This window comes from Urocitellus parryii, chromosome 3 (genome assembly GCF_045843805.1).
Source record: "Urocitellus parryii isolate mUroPar1 chromosome 3, mUroPar1.hap1, whole genome shotgun sequence".
Classification (NCBI taxonomy): Eukaryota; Metazoa; Chordata; class Mammalia; order Rodentia; family Sciuridae; genus Urocitellus; species Urocitellus parryii.
In genome coordinates, this window is record NC_135533.1 from 217,462,216 (window position 1) to 217,477,229 (window position 15,014).

Here is a 15,014-nt window from a genome sequence, read left to right on the forward strand (position 1 = left end):
TCCCTGTGGACGAAGCTCTGGCCTCGCCACTGCAGCTCTGGGTGGGGGAGTGGAAGCCATGCCCCGAGGGCCACCCTGAACTTGGCTCTGACCGCGGCAGCGGGCAGCAGGAGAGCCAGGGTCTGGAGGAGCAGGCGTCACTTACAGGGCTCTACAGGTGGCACGGTGCCTGGACGAGGCTCTGGAGCCCTGTGCGGCTCCTGCTTCCGTGGTGACAGCTGGTACGGACTCCCCGGGTGCCGTCAGCCAGGGGGCACCTCAATGCCAGGTTGCCCATCCCAGGCACCCGACAGCTGGTGGAGACAGCCCGGCCTCCCAGCGGGCAGCGCAGGTGTCCCCACCCCACCTGTGCACGGCCAGGCCAGGCCTCTGCTGACCACGGATCTGGGCCTGCTGCGTGTGGCCGCACTGTCCTGGCCGCGCCCAGCCCTGCGGTCCCGGAAAGAAGATGTTGGTTTCCATCATGAAATTACGATTAAAGGACACGCTCAGATGGCTTTGCCCACCCCGAGTCGGGGATGCGCTTTGTCCTGGCCCCCCGGAGGTGGCCGGCGGTCCTCAGCACCTTGTTTTGTTGAAGTGTCACCTTGCTCGGCCTCCACGGTCAACTGATGTCCTCGCTTGTGCGTCTGGGCCCACGTTCCCCATATGGGGACAGCGCTGACAGGGACACCCTTCCAGAGGCGGACCCTCCCAGGGCCAGGGGGAACGTGGACTGGGGGACAGTTTGACCCGTTGCACCCTTTCCTTCCGTGACCTGCTGGGGTGACCAGTGTCCAGCACCAGGACCGGGAAGCCCTGCTTTGGAAACCCACGCAGTGGTTTGAGGGGAGCAGGCAGGTGGCCTGCGGTCAGCCCGGGACATGGAACGAGGGAGGACAACAGGTGGCCTGAGCAGGCAGTGGCTCTGGGCAGGAGGCACCTGGCCCTGATGGGCGCCTGCCTGTCACACAGGGTGGGGAGGAGGGTGCCACGGGTCCTCGGAGCTGCTGCTGCAGGAGCTGGATAGGGGGGCCCAGCGGGTTTGGCTAGAGGGACAGGGTGGGGCCGAGTCCTGGGCGCCGCCCGGGGGTCAGATGCTGTCCTCGTCCAGCAGCCTGCCGAGGCCCTCGCAGATCCCGCGGAGGTGGGAGCGGTAGGGCTCGGCCGGGCCGTAGAGCGCGGCCAGGAAGTCGCAGTTGGCCACGTGGCTGAAGACGTGGTTGATGCGGCCGTGGGACTTGGCGGTCAGGTGCGGGCCGGCGGCCTGGTGCAGCAGGTCACGGCACTCCTGCAGCCCGGCCACCAGCACGCGCCGGTCGAAGGTGAAGGCCACCTGGTGGAAGCTGAGCGCCGTCAGGGCCAGGCCGCGGGCCCTCTGGCGGAAGCGCCCCAGCAGCTCCAGCTCGCGGCCGCCCAGCTGCCCGGCGCGCAGCAGCACGCCCAGCTTCACGACCACCTTGACCAGGTTCTTCACCACCTTCTGCGCCTCCTTGCGGCTGCGCGTGAACTCCTTGGTGGCCCGGTACAGCTCATCCAGCACCTGGCTGCTGGTGTCGTCCAGGAGCACGGCCACCGTGGCCTTGGACGCCATCTTGCTCAGGACCTTCTTTTGGGCCTGCAGGGCCAGACTCTTGGTGCTGAAGGTGTCCATGGGCCCTGCTGGGGCAGACAGACCACGCGTCAGCCGCCCGCCTCCAGTGCCCCTGCCCTTCCCGTCTGTGGACGCCTGGGCGGGGAGGGCTGTGGACAGACAGCCCCAGCAGACCCTGGGGGGCACAGGGCATCTGTCTTTTTAAAAAGAGTAAGAGCGTGGGAGTCAGGAATGGGTGCGGAGCGGTGGATCCCGAAGGCCTTCTAACTGCGCTGCCCACAGCGCCCGCTGCGGCCCCCCAAAGCCCCTGCGCCCAGCCGTGAGTGAGGGGCGAGGGGCGAGGGGCTGCGGGATCCTGGCCCCTGTCCCCTCCCGCAGCTCCATGAGAGGGACCTGGTGAGCAGCCCCCTAGCCCCAGCCCCCTCCCTGCAGGGCCATGACGGACAGACGGACAGCTGGACAGAGAGCTCGGAGGCTGCAGGGTCAGAACAGGCTGCGGGCAGCCCCCAGGCAGTGGGCTCTGCGCAGCTCCCGCTTCCCGCTGCTGGCCGCGAGGGCCCAGGCGAGGGCCAGGTGCGCGGGCAGCTGGGGAGCAGGGTCTCTGTGCCCCCGTTCTCTGCCTGGTCCTTCGTGCCAGCGGCCCGGGGCTCCCCGACGGCCCGGCTGCAGGGCTGGCATCGCCCTCCTGCTGGAGACCAGCGGGCAGCTCCACGGGCCCAGGGCTGCCGCCTCCCTGGGTGACCCTGAGTACCTCCCCAGGCCCAGGCCCAGGCCCTCCCTGGAGACCCCCTCCCTGGAGACCCCCCTCCCTGGAGACCCCCCCAGGAAGCCGTCCAGAGCCCCAGGAGGGTGAGGGCTCCTCTGAGCAGTGGCGCCCGCGGGTCCCCTTCTCCACTGTGTCCTTAGAGACTCCAGAACCTTCTGCCTGAAGAGCCAGGAGGAGGGGCAGCGTGAGACCCACCCCCAGGGCCCTGGTCCCCTCCTGCGCCACCCCAGGGCCAGCCAGGATGCCAGGCAGCCCCACCCCCGGAGTCCCCCAAAGCCCTTCTTTGTGCCAGCTCAGGCCCCGGGAGGCGGCCGGCCGCAGCCGCCCTCAGAGGTCAGGCCAGGCCTTCCCTGCCCCCGCCTGTCACTGGACCCTGCTCTCCACAGGCCAGGCCAGTGCCCTTGACCCAGTGCCACGTGGCGGCCACCAGCACCGCGCCACTATTCCTACCAGCTGCTGGGTTGGTGGCCCATCCTGCAGAAAAGGGACAGGCTCAGAGAGGCTGAGCTGCCCACCCAGGACCACACAGCAAGACGCCACCGGCTGCCTCAGACCCTCGGAATCCAGCCCCCTGCCTTCCCTGATGCCCACAGGCTTGGAGGTCAGGAGTGTCCCCTGCCACTGAAGGCGGGCTCCCGCTGGCCTCCGGTACACGCCGCACAACTCCCCTAGTCTCAGTCCCCATCCCCAAGATGCAGACAACTGGGACAGCTTGGTCCTGGGCAGAGGCTGTGGTCAAGGCTGCGTCCCCGGGGCCAGAGCCCAGCGCTCAGCTGGCCACCTGGCCCTCCTCCTGCCGTCTTCTCTAGAACATTCCGCTCCCTCCACCTGGAACTCCCCCCAGCAGCCAGGGAAGTCACGGTCGGGGTGCCCGGGGTGCCCCGGGTGCCTGCCGGGGAAGCCCCAGCACCTGGGTTCTGTGTTCCCTGCCGGGAACAGCGCGTGGGACAGGAAGCCAGCAAACTCCGGGACCGGAACCCGGGCTGGAGCGACGACGAGGGCACAGGCCTTCCTCTGCCTCCAGGAAGGAGGCCCAGGAGCCCCGTCGTCCTCCTGCCCACCTCAGAGGCTGTGCGCCCCTGGGTGAGCCCCGCCCTTCTCTGGCCTCGACGGCCCATCTGCAAGTCTGAAGTTGGTTGGAGGGGAGCTGGGCTGTGGGCAGGCATCAGGAGGGGCCGGTCCCAGAAGCACCCCCCACGGGAAGAGGGGCCGAGGACAGAGCAGCTGCGGCCTCCCCTCACTGCCTCCCCTCCTGGCCCGCTGGGCCAGCCCTGGACCTGCGACACCTGGGGCAGCCGGCTGCGCGGCCTCCCCTCCTCCTCCCTGACCCATTGTTCTAGAGCGTCCCCCCACACCACCAGACAGGCATGTGGCCACTCTCCCAGGGGACAGGGCTATGGACCAAAATAACCCAGGCCTTCCTTCCTGCAGGAGGCAGGGGGCCGCACCAGCCACAGGCAGAGCCTCCCTGGGGGCCTCTCCCCAGCACCAGCGTCCCTGATCCCTGTCATTGTGGGCCAAGGCATCCCTGTCATTGTGGGCCAAACCACTGTCCCATGTCATTGTGGGCCAAGGCAGCGCACGGCAGCTTCAGGAACTTGGCTCACTCACTCAGTGGCTCAAAAAGCCTTTATGGAGCACCAACTGTGTACAAGGCACCAGGAACACGGCAAGCACCACAAGGTCGCAGCATTCCGGTCCCCCCGAGGTGGGGTCCCTGGGCAGCAGCACCTGCCCTCCGCCACCGTCAGGTGAGACAGGGAGGGCAGAGCGGGGCCGGCGCATCCCGAGGCCGGCTTCCCCCAGCACCCGGCGAGCTCCACGCAGACCCAGCACCATCTGGCCGCCAGCAGGAGCAGGGGCACGACGGATGGACCTGAGGACCCTGTGACAGCAGACACACCAGGCCACAGTGGGTGACCCAGTGACAAAAATGCCAGGACGGGGGTCCAGGGCGAGTTGTGGACCTGTGGGTGCAGGGCGGGGAGCTCGGGGGGCAGGCGCCTTTTGTGGTGATGGAAGGTTCTGGAACTAGACAGAGGTGGTGGCTGCACCACCTCGTGAACCCCTGAACTGGAGGCTGAAGTGGCGAGCTCTGTGGCCTGGGAACCCCGTCTCACTGAGCTGACCACTTAATGTCCGCGCCCTCACTGTGTTTTACAGCTCACTCTATAAAACGCTCAAGAACCCAAGGAGCCGGGCACGGTGGGCCACGCCTGTCAGCCCACGGCTTGGGAGGCTGAGGCAGGAGGACGCGGTTCAAAGCCAGCCTCAGCGATGGCGAGGTGGAAAGCCACTCGGGGAGACCCTGTCTCTAAACAAAACACAAAACAAGGCTGGGGCGTGGCTCAGGGGAGAAGGGCCCCCGAGTTCCATCCCCGGAACCAAAAGAGAAAAATACATAAGTCAATCTAAGGAATCAAAAATCAGAATTTGACCCAAACTATAATTCAGAAAAAAAAGAAAAAGAAACTATTACACAAACTGAGGTTTGTGAATGGCTTCCCTGTCGCCAGGCGCACAGTGGGGCTCAACACATGTTTCCTTAAAGAGGAATTTCCCCTAAAAGGTAATGGGACACTGAGTTCCGGTGGCCCCGTGTGGCCAATCCCATCCCGGGACAGTCCAGCTCCCGCCTCAGGGGCCACACTGCAGGACTGTCCTCAATCTCGGAGCCACGCTCAGGCCGCCCGGGCCCGGCGGAGCCGAGACGCTGCTCTGAGCATGGCTGGATGCCCGGGTCCCTGCCCCTGCCCGCCACGTGCAGAACATCCTGTTTTTCTCACAACAGAGAGGACCCTGCAGATGCTCTTCCCTGTCGGGGACTGGCCCCAGGGTGCCTGCAGGGCCACGCCCTCTTCACAGGTTGAGGCAGGTCTTGCTCAGTGGGCAGGGGGGCTGGGGAGGTGGCTCAGCAGTAAGCGCTCGCCTGGCATCCGCGGGGCGCTGGGTTCCATCCTCAGCACCACATAAAGTCAAGATGTGTGTCCGCCGAAAACTGAAAAATAGATATTAAAAAATTCTCTCTCTCTAAAAAAAAACAAAACAGCCGGCAGAGGCCGGGGATGCGGTTGGTGGTGGTGGAGTCGTGCCTCCTTTATGCCAGGCCCTGGCTCAATCTCCAGAAGCACAGAAATGAAGACAGTCTCTCTCCAGCCAAAGCAGCTGTGAGCGACTCACCTGCTTAAAAAAAATTAAAAAGTTGGCAAACTGTGACCCGCCCCTGCCTGTTTTTGTCAGTAAAGTTTTTTGGTTTTTTGGTCCTGGGGATTGAACTCGGGGCCCTCGACCACCGAGCCGCACCCCCAGCCCTATTTTGTATTTTATTTAGAGACGGGTCTCACTGAGCTGCTTAGGGCCTCGCCATTGCCGAGGCTGGCTTTGAACTCACCATCCTCCTGCCTCAGCCTCCCAAGCCACTGGGATGACGGGTGTGTGCCACTGTGCCAGGCAGCCCATAAAGTTTGACTGGCACTCAGCCACACCCCTTCATTCCCACGGGCCCATCCGGGTCTCCACACTAGGAACTACGGTGTGGCCCTCTCTAAAACACCTGCCGGCCCTGGTCTAGACACCCAGCAGAACAGCGAAAGGAGCCCGCGGCGTGTCCTCAGCCGACTCCCACGGTGTAGGTCGCCCTCGTGGGCCCAGCGCAGCCTGCTAACTGGGTATCAGGGAGAACCGCCCGAGCAGGGAGCAGCCACGTGCTGCGAGGTAGTGGGAAGTTCCTGTCTGAACACTCACCCCTGTTGCTCTTTCGTGTCACAGCACATTGAACAGGATCCCCGCACTCAGAACTCCCGCACCCAGAGCTCCGATTCCGTGGGACCCACACACCGGCCGAGCTGTGCCACCACCACTTCTACCTCGTTCCAGAACATTCCATCATCCCCAAAGGAGCCCGCCCCAGGAGCAGCCCCCGCCCCCAGCCCTGCACCCAGGAGTCCCCGGGCCAGCCGTGCACTCTTCTGTCACGGCCGTCTCCCTCACTGGGTGGGTGACACCTTGTGCGTCTGGCCCTCACTGGTCCTCAGGGCCACCCACGTCCCGCTGGGTCACCTCGCTCCTCTCTGTGGCTGAATAATGTTCCCTGCCTTTACCCTCTTTCCTGGGGGCTGGCGGGCTCCGCGCTCCTGGGCCGCACACAGCCCCCCTTTATTTTAACAGGATTCATGTCCCGGGGCGCAGGTTCCGTCATTTCTAACACCCGCGTGTTTAACGACGAGATGGCAGAGTGCCTGCCAACCCAGCAGCGGCCCGTCCGCTGGCTGCCGCGGGCCACCACCCTGGGGCACCCCGTCCCATGAATTCTTCATGTCCCACACAAAGGTGTCAATAATTGATGGCGGCTCAGCAGGGCCGGCAGCCCCGCCTCTCCCTGCCAGCCCTGCTGCAGTGTCCCAGGGTGGCCTCAGCCCACCACGCCCACCCTGCCATCCACCCCTCAGGCCTTGGGAGCAGGGGCCACCTGCCCTGCAGCAAGTGACAGAGGGGCCTGCCACACCTGGGGGCCACCAGTGATTCTCAAACTGGGTTCTCCAGGTCCTCAGGAGCCACCCCCAGGATGGGTGGGGTCCTCCTGCTGGCTGTCCTGGGGGCCAGGACACTCCCCATTGGGGACATTCTCCACTGTAGGAAGCTTGGGGCCAAAATTGGACACTGGGACACCACAGCCCACCGCCAACCTGCAGGGGACAGACGGCTACAGCTCGGCGTGGGCAGAAGGTCTTCAACAGCAACAGAAGCCTGAGGGCACCACACAGGACAGCGCCCTCAAAGGTGCCCCAGCTGGCACCCCCTCCCCCTCCACGCCTCCATCCTGGCCCCTCCACTCTGGCCCGACTCCTCCCACGCCTGCCAGAGGGCGCCCTTGAGCCCCCGGGTCAGGCCCCTGCCTCCTCTGCCCACAGCCCTCCACCTCCCACCCCCCTAGGGCACAAAGTCAGGTGGGCCCTGGGCCCCTCTACCTGGCACTCCTCTGCCGCAGCCACTCAGCTCCTTGCTGCGCCTCCAACAGGCCAGGCTTGTCCCGCCCCAGGGCCTTTGCACAGGCTGTACCTCTGCCTGGAGTGCTTCCCCACAGGTTCCATGTGGCGGTTCTTTGATGTCACTGAGGCCTGGGCTCATGTGTCACCTTCTCAGGAAGCCCTCCCAGATTCCCATTCAGACAAACATCCCCATTTGTCTGGCCCGTTCCTCATCATGCAGCTCCAACAAATCACAGTGATTTTTCTGGAAGAGCCACAACCACTTCTGCTGGCCCACCCTGGCCCTTGGGAGTGGGAGCTCAGGGGCAGGTGCCCTCAAGGGGCCCTTGGTGGGGACTCACGGGACTCCCCCCCTCCCAGCCCCCATCATCTCAGGCCTCTCCAGAAGGACAAGGAGATCCGTGGGGAGCTGAGGCTCACACCCTCGCCAGAGGCACCTGTGCTAGGCTCCCCTGGTGGGGTTCCAGGGAGGATGTCCAGTGCGGGCTGTCCTTGTGCGGGGCAGTGGGCACGCTGGTGACTGGCCTTCCCCAGCACCTGGCTGCACCCCACGGCACGAGCCGTTCTGGAGCACCAGACTCTGGGTGGGTCGCTCCAGGACACCTGGAGTTCTGACCTCAGGGTACACTCTCCCGGCCCTGGACCCCCTCACTGAACCAGGCAGCAGGCAACAGGGGCCCCACTGGGCGGGAGCCCTGGTCTGCTCAGGCCTCGGCACAGAAACCAGGCCCAGGACACCCGTCCCACCCAGGGCCGCCTGGCTAGTCCCTTCGCTTAGGGGCACTGCCTCTTGTCCGGTCAGTGCGTGGTCCAGCACTCACCAGCCACTGGCCGCGCGGCCTCCGGCCAAGCCTAGGTGTCCCGGGGCTGGGCGCAGCTCCTGGTTCCTGGGTTCACCTCCTCCACCCTCCCAGCTGCCGCCGCTGGGCAGGTTCTGGCCCAGCCCATTTTACTCAACTTGTTAGGTTTGAAAGTTGGCGCCTGTGAACCTGGCGCGTGATGCCAGGCGCAGCAGGGGCCATGGCCCTGAGGCTAGGCAGGTCTGCGAGGCTGGCCCCAGGGGTGGCCACGGGAGGGACCTGTTCCTGCGCTGAATCCTCCCGAAGCCCTGTCACTGTACAGAGCGACCTGGAGAATGAGCTACCTGTTCAAGTGCCACCGCGGCCTGCAGAGTCGGGTCTACCTGAGCTCCCCAACCACTGGGCTGTCCGGCTCAGACCCTCCGGCCACCAGCTGAGCTCTAGAAGTGACCACAGACGCCTGTTTAAGGCTGGGGCTGCTCCCCACAGAGGAGATGCTGAGGAAAAGAGAATCAGGTGGACAGCAGACTCCACCCCTGTCTCCGGTCTTCTCCTGGCCATTTGATGGCTCCCTTCCGGGCCTCAGTTTACCCTCCTGGGAAATGGGCCCAGTGAGCCACCACAGAAGAGGCCAGGAGGCCGGAGATGCAGGTCAGGATGCCTGCTAATTACCTGGCGGCGGGCAGCCCCAGTTCACTGCTAGTAACACTGAGTCCAAGGCCTCAGGCCACTGGCGAGCTTGCAGGGCCTGGCCCTGGCTGTCCTGGGTTCCTGGACCAGCCAGAACCCAACTCATTCCCACCTGCACACCTCTGGCGGCGCTGCCCACCACCCGGAAGGCCCTCCAGATCCGGAATCTGTCCAAGCACCTGCTGCCCTGCACTGTTAAAGGGGCAGAGTCCATCAAAGTCCCCAGGGGGTTGGGCACTGGTCCCAGAGCGGGTCCCCAGGCCTGAGGCGAGGGCAGTTCAGATCCAATCTGTCTTCCCCTAACTCATAAGGCCCAAGAGTGCCAGAGACGGGGGAAACTGAGGTAGGAATGCAGACAGGCAGATGTAGGGTGCAGGGACATGAGGGGGGGCGCAGGGACATGAGGGAGCGGGGGTGGGGGGGACAGAGGGCAGCCAGCCGAGGGGCCACCCGGCACTGCTTGCTCACCTGCTCTCCGGGGCGCTACAGTGCGACCACGATCCGTCCACCGCCTGCGTAGGGCCGGACCTCTTTCTGCGGCTGCGGGACCTTCCCCAGAGGTTGGGGGACTGGGCGGGGCGGGCAGCTTGACCACGCCCACGACCACGCCCCCACTAAACTCCGCCCCCGTTCCTCTCCCTCCCGCGCGGAAGAGAACGGGGCGGGAGTTTGGTCCTGGCTCAACCAATGGAAGCGCGGGCGACGTACAAAGGGACCAATGAAAGCGAGTCTCTGCGGCGGGAGGTGGAGGGGGCGGAGCTCGGGGCGGGGCCAGGCGCTGGGGGATTCCTCCGGAATCGCTGAGGGGCCGGATGCGGGGGCGCGGCGGCCCGGGGGGCGCCGGCCGCGGAGGGGCGGAAGGGCAGCGAGCGAGAGAAGGGGGTGGGGACCCCGAGGCACGGACCAGGGGAGAGCCAAAGGAAACGCACCCCACGAGGCTCTGCGCCGGCGCCGTCCACCGTGGAGCCCGGCTACCCACCTGGGCAGGAGGAGTTCGGGCAGACGCGCGTCCCAGCCCGGCAGGGCGCCTTCCGAGTCGGAGTCACCTGGAGCCCGCAGCCCCCAGGTGCAGCCTGTTTCCGTGGGAATGAGGATGAGCGTCCAGGCTGCCAGCGGGGCGGGGCGACAGGGCCAGCTGGGCCCCCCAGGAGGACGCAGCTGCGAGTCCTGGGAACCGGGCCCTGGAGCGGCTCCCAGCTCCCCAGTGCGCCATTTCCTCCCCGCTCCCCTGCCCCAGCTCTGGGTCCCAGTGCAGCTAGGACCTGGAAGCCGCAGCAACCACTCCGCGCCCTCCCAGTAGCCACACAACTAACGTTTGTTGAGTGCCGCCCTGACATGTACAGGGGAGGCGCAGGCGGACCCTGGCCCGGGGCCTCACGGGGCAAAAATAAATATCCCATTAGGGAGGCAGAAACCGAGGCTCAGAGAGGAAAGCCAACTTCCTGAGGCCACACGGGCACATGGCTGGGCCAGGATTCCAGCCCAGAGGTGCCCGGGGCTTCTGTAGCATCGGAGCCTCCCCCAGCCCCCCCACCGGCGTGGCCTGCCCTCTCCCTAGGTCCACTTCTGGGCCTGGCCCCTCTTGCTTGTGGCGACCCTTCCAGACATTTTAGAGTGGCCAGCAGTACCCCTGGCTTCCTCGCACTCCCGTGCCAGGAGCACCCCAGGCCCCTCTGGGTTGTGATAACCAAAAAATGTCCCCTGGCACTGCTGGGTGTCCCCTGCAGGGTAGTTGCACTGGTGGGGGGGGGCTTCTTTGCACCCCCAGGCCACAAACTGCATGGGGTGGGTAACCCAGGTGGGGAACCGGCCCGAGCAGAGGGGCTGTTTCTAGCATCTCCTCACATCAAAGTCTGGGATAGGTGCCTGTGGGCCCGAGTGACTGAGGTGGGTTCAGGGACAGTTTTGTGGGCTGTGCTCTCTGCAGTGGTCGGCGGCACCTGGCACGGGCAGGGCACGGCTCACTCACCTCAGAGCTCTGCCATCACCTGCCTGCCCGAGTTTGCGTCGCTGAGCCTCAGTGTCCCCACCCATGTGACGTGAGAATAAAAAGCCCTCGGGTCCTCAAATAAGGCAGGGGATCTAAAAAGTGCCCTAAGGACGCAGAGAGAGGGGAGCCCTCGCACTGCAGCTGGGCGGCAGAACGGTGTGGCCACACTAGGACAATGGCCAGTCCTCCAAAGCTGGGCAGAGTCACCACCACCCACTGCTGGGTGGTGCCCATAGAAGTCAAAGGCAGGACCCGGATACCTACCTACTGTGTGCGGTGTTAATAGCAGCACTGGGCCCTGGAGCCAGAGGGAGCCAGAGGAGGGTGGCCTCTGCCTGTTGGGGGGGGTGGGCCCACACTCAGCTCCGCCCTCGCTGGGCTCCTCAGCCTTGAAAAGGAAAGGAATTCTGACACCCGACACGGTGGATGAAGCTTGGAAACATCATGCTGAGTGACATGCACCAGACACAGAGGGACCCTGCAGCCTCCACCCAGGAGGTCCCTGGAGTGTCAGAGCCACCACCTAGTTGACTTGGGGAAGCAGCGAGGTGGGTGCAGGGCAGGAGGGGACAGAGCTGGTGTGGGAGGGGCAGAGCTTCAGCCTGGGGAGACAAGGAAGCCCTGGGGGTGGGCAGTGGGGACAGCTACGTGGCAGTGCCACTGTGCCTGATGCCCCAGAGGCAGGATGTTTCGCCCTGTGCCGTGCTAGGGACGAACCCAGGACACTGCACTGAGCTCCATCCCAACCTCTTTTTTAAGTTTTATTTTGAGACAGGGATTTGCTAAGTTACCCAGTCTGGCCTTGAACTTAAGATCCTCCTGCCTCAGCCTCCCGAGGCACGAGGACTACAGGTGTGGCCACGGCTATGGGCTGTTTGGCTCTAGTACCTCTTGTCCACACTTTGCTTTAATTCATCTTGATCAGGCCTCCTCTTGAGACCATCAGGTCCGCCACAGGGACAAAAGGACAGACACCCTCGAGAGGCCTTTGACACCTGGGTACAATAGCCCCGTAAGCAATGTCTGTCCAACAGTCAGTGCTGCCAGCTTGGTCGTCCTTAAGTTTGTCCCACCTGCTTGGTCCCCTTCAAGACTGATGACATCAAGAAAAGAGTAACTAAGGTGGTCCCAGGATTTGCAAGGACATTCAGCTGTCCCTGGAGCAAGGCCGCGACATCCCAGCCATTGCCCTCACCTTCCAGGAGCAGCAGGGCCTGGCAGCAGGTCACCCCATGGCGGGACCTGGAGCTGGCCCTGAGTGGGAGCAGTCCCTCCTGAGATGGCAGGCCCAGCGATGACCGCCTGCAGTCCGTGGAGATTCACCGCAGGCCCCAGCCACATCAGACCCCAGGGAATGGAGACCCCCAACACCAGGGAGCCTGAGCCCTCAGGGAGCCCCTCCCAGGGATCCAAGGCCCCTCTTTAGGTTTGGGCTACGTCCTACTGTCTTGTCTTATTGTCCCTGGGTCAGAAGTTCTCTGGGATCATTCCATGTCACATTTCACAGATGACAAAGAGGCCCAGAGAGAACAAGTGATTTGTCCAGGGCCACACAGCCAGAGGCTTGCAGGGGTGGATTAGGGCCTCATGGGATCTGACTCCAAGTGGGGGTCCAGCCCTCGGGCAGCTGCATCCTGGGGGTCCCCCGCTGGGCAAGGGGGCTGGGAGGAGCAGGGAAGCATAGTGAGTGGGTCTGGGTTCCGTGTGCAGCTGAGGGGACTGGGTTGGGACTCGGGCCAGGCCCCGCTGCCGCCGTTGGGGCCAGTGCAGCCCAGAGCTGAGGTTCAGAGGGGGCTCAGCCCATGTCAGGCGCCCTGGTATCAGGATCCGCCTGCAGTGGGGGCTTCCACGGGGGTGGGAGCTCAGCCCAGAGTCAGGCCCAGCCGGCGACAGGGTGCTCTGCACAGAGCTGGGGACAGCTCAGTTCAGCTCAGTTCAGCTCAGCCCGTGGCGGTGCTGGGCCGCGGCGCGCCGCTCCCGGCCGCTCCCGGCAGGGGGCGCGCTCTGCACGGAACCCGGGGCTGGCGGCGCCCGCGCTCCGGGGAAGGGGCCGCCACCCTGGGCTCGCCAGGCCCGCACCCGAGGCCGCGCCGCGCACCCCACGAGGCTTGCGATCTGGAGCCTGCGACCGCCTTCTGGGGCCTCTGCCCTGCGCCTGCGCAGGGGGACGGCGCTGGGCGCGGAGGGGTCTGGGGTCCCTCCCTGGCCCCCGGCCTTGGCTCTGCGGAGCCCGCGGAGAGCCAGTCGGGGACCCCGGAGCCCACGTCCCCCGGCCGCCTCGCTCCCAGGCAGTTCCCACGTGCCGGAGTCCCCTGTGCCCAGACCATCTGTGCCTACGGGAGACCCTCCAGGGCCACCAGAGAGGAGGACCCGGGAGAGGGAGGGAGCTAACTCTGCCGGGGGCTCCCCACTACAGGCCAGGCCAGGGGGTGTCAAGGGACTGTCCCAGGGCACTGGTGGGGCCGCTGTCACTCCCAGGGCCGGGGCGGGCTTAGGTTTGGGGCGCACTGCTGTTCCCTGTCCCCCCACTCACCCACCCGCTGCAGCCTGAGAAGCCGTCTGGGGAGACACGTTTGCAAGTGTCGGTCACAGATGCCAGCCCGCCTGCGCCTGCGAGTGGGAGGCAGGCGTCTGGGGACATAAATGGCCATTCGCCCCGCCAGGGTGTGCGGGATTGGTGGGGGGGGCAGCGCGGTCTGCCACCGTGTTGGAGGGTAGTGACCGCGACAGCCTGGGCGGCAGGGCATTTGCTTTGGGAGCCTGTCCTCTGGAAGATGGGTACAGGGACTGTGCCGGGCCGGGGTTCGGCGCACCACCTCCAGGAGCCTAGGGAGGACCAGGGGCTGGGTGGGGGCACCCGGCAGCCGGGGAGCCCAGACTGGGTACCTGACTAGGGAGCAGGCATGTCACCTCAGCTCCTGGCCAGCTCTGCCCAGGGGCTCCTCCCACTAAGGCTGGCTCTGGGCAGACAGAACCCAGCCCAGGGAGTTGATCTGAACCTGGAGAAGCACAGCTGGGGGCTGCCATGGGCCAGTCCTGAGAGGCCAGACCTCAAACACCAAGCCAGTGGGGGGCAGCACACTGAGAACTGGAAGGAGATGGAATTCTGAAGCCCCCTGATCCAGCTGTTCCTGAAGACCCTGAACTTTATAGCTTGAACCACTGGATGAAACCAAGGAAACCCTCATAAAACTTTACAGGATGTGTGCAGAGGGGGTGGGGGTGGGGTCAGGAAAGAAGCTCCGTGGCCCCAAGAGCTCCCTAGAATAAAAACCCTTAAAACTGCATTTACTGCTTCGTTCCACGCGCACCCCTGAGCCCACCCCGTTGTGTGCGGGCCTGGCACACACCCGCAACTCCAGGCTGGGGGAGGCAGGGTCCAGCACAGACCCCCAAGCAGGGACACACAGAGCTCAGGGGACAGAGAGGGGGAGGAGGCATCTGTGGGATCCGGGTGGACTTCAGGGAGCAGGCCACGTGGCAGCTAGGGCTGGGGAAGGGTCCTTGTGTAATCTGCCCTGACCTTGCGGTCACCTCCAACTCCTCCAGGAGGTCCTGCTTCAAACCAGCCTTCCTCTTCTCTCACCTGCAGACCTTGTCCTCGCCGTGCCTGCCACCATGGCCGCTCTTCCTTGCCTCTGCCTGGTCAGCAGAAGGCAAGCCGGCCCCTCTTCCCTGGCCCGCCCCAGCTGACCCAGGGCATCCTTGCACCCAGAGTCCAGTGACCCAAGCACGGTCATAGTCACCCAGGGACGAGTCCATGTCCCCACTGGACCGAGAGCTCAGGTCTACCCTGCTTCTTGTGTCCCTGATGCTCCCAATAGGTACACAGTAGGTGCTCACTAAATGCTTGTTAAATAAGCTAGGGAGATGTCTGTCCCGTGTTGGTGGCTGGGGAAGCCGGGCCCAGGGGAGCAGCAGAGGGTCTGCAGCAGGAGGGTCCAGCCAGCCTCCAGCCCACGCCCGAGGTCAGGGGTCCTCTCGCTCCTCCCCTGCCAGCTCCCCTGGCGGCCCCGAGGTCCCCATCACCTGGCTGCCTCCGGTGACACCAGTGGAGATCCGCTGCAGAGGAGGCTCCCGGCCAGGTGGGAGGGTGGAGCCCGAGGCGCGCTTTGCCCAGCGGCACCTCCCCAGGGGCTCGGCACACGTGAGAAGTCTATTTCTGCCACTGTCCCCACCGTCCGGGTGACTTCATCGGGCCTGAGCC

The 15,014-nt window shown here is 65.1% G+C and overlaps 1 protein-coding gene across 2 annotated transcripts; it reads right to left on the reverse strand.

Annotated features, from left to right (window-relative positions):
- Positions 1 to 21: 21 nt before the first annotated feature.
- On the reverse strand, positions 22 to 9,377 carry Tnfaip8l1 (TNF alpha induced protein 8 like 1). 2 transcript variants are annotated; one of them, XM_026404241.2, is made up of 2 exons: positions 9,286 to 9,377; positions 22 to 1,638 (listed from the first exon to the last, which is right to left on the reverse strand). In XM_026404241.2, exon 2 carries the CDS (start codon positions 1,631 to 1,633, stop codon positions 1,073 to 1,075), a length of 561 nt encoding a protein of 186 aa, XP_026260026.1. In that variant the 5' UTR covers positions 1,634 to 1,638; positions 9,286 to 9,377; the 3' UTR covers positions 22 to 1,072. The 2 variants fall into 2 exon arrangements, with proteins under 2 accessions (XP_026260026.1, XP_026260025.1); XM_026404240.2 differs by having other exon boundaries at positions 22 to 1,641.
- Positions 9,378 to 15,014: the final 5,637 nt, after the last annotated feature.

Bases quoted from the DNA above. Each gene is read 5' to 3' on its own strand.
- Tnfaip8l1 (XM_026404241.2), bottom strand. From the start codon at position 1,633: ATGGACACCTTCAGCACCAAGAGTCTGGCCCTGCAGGCCCAAAAGAAG.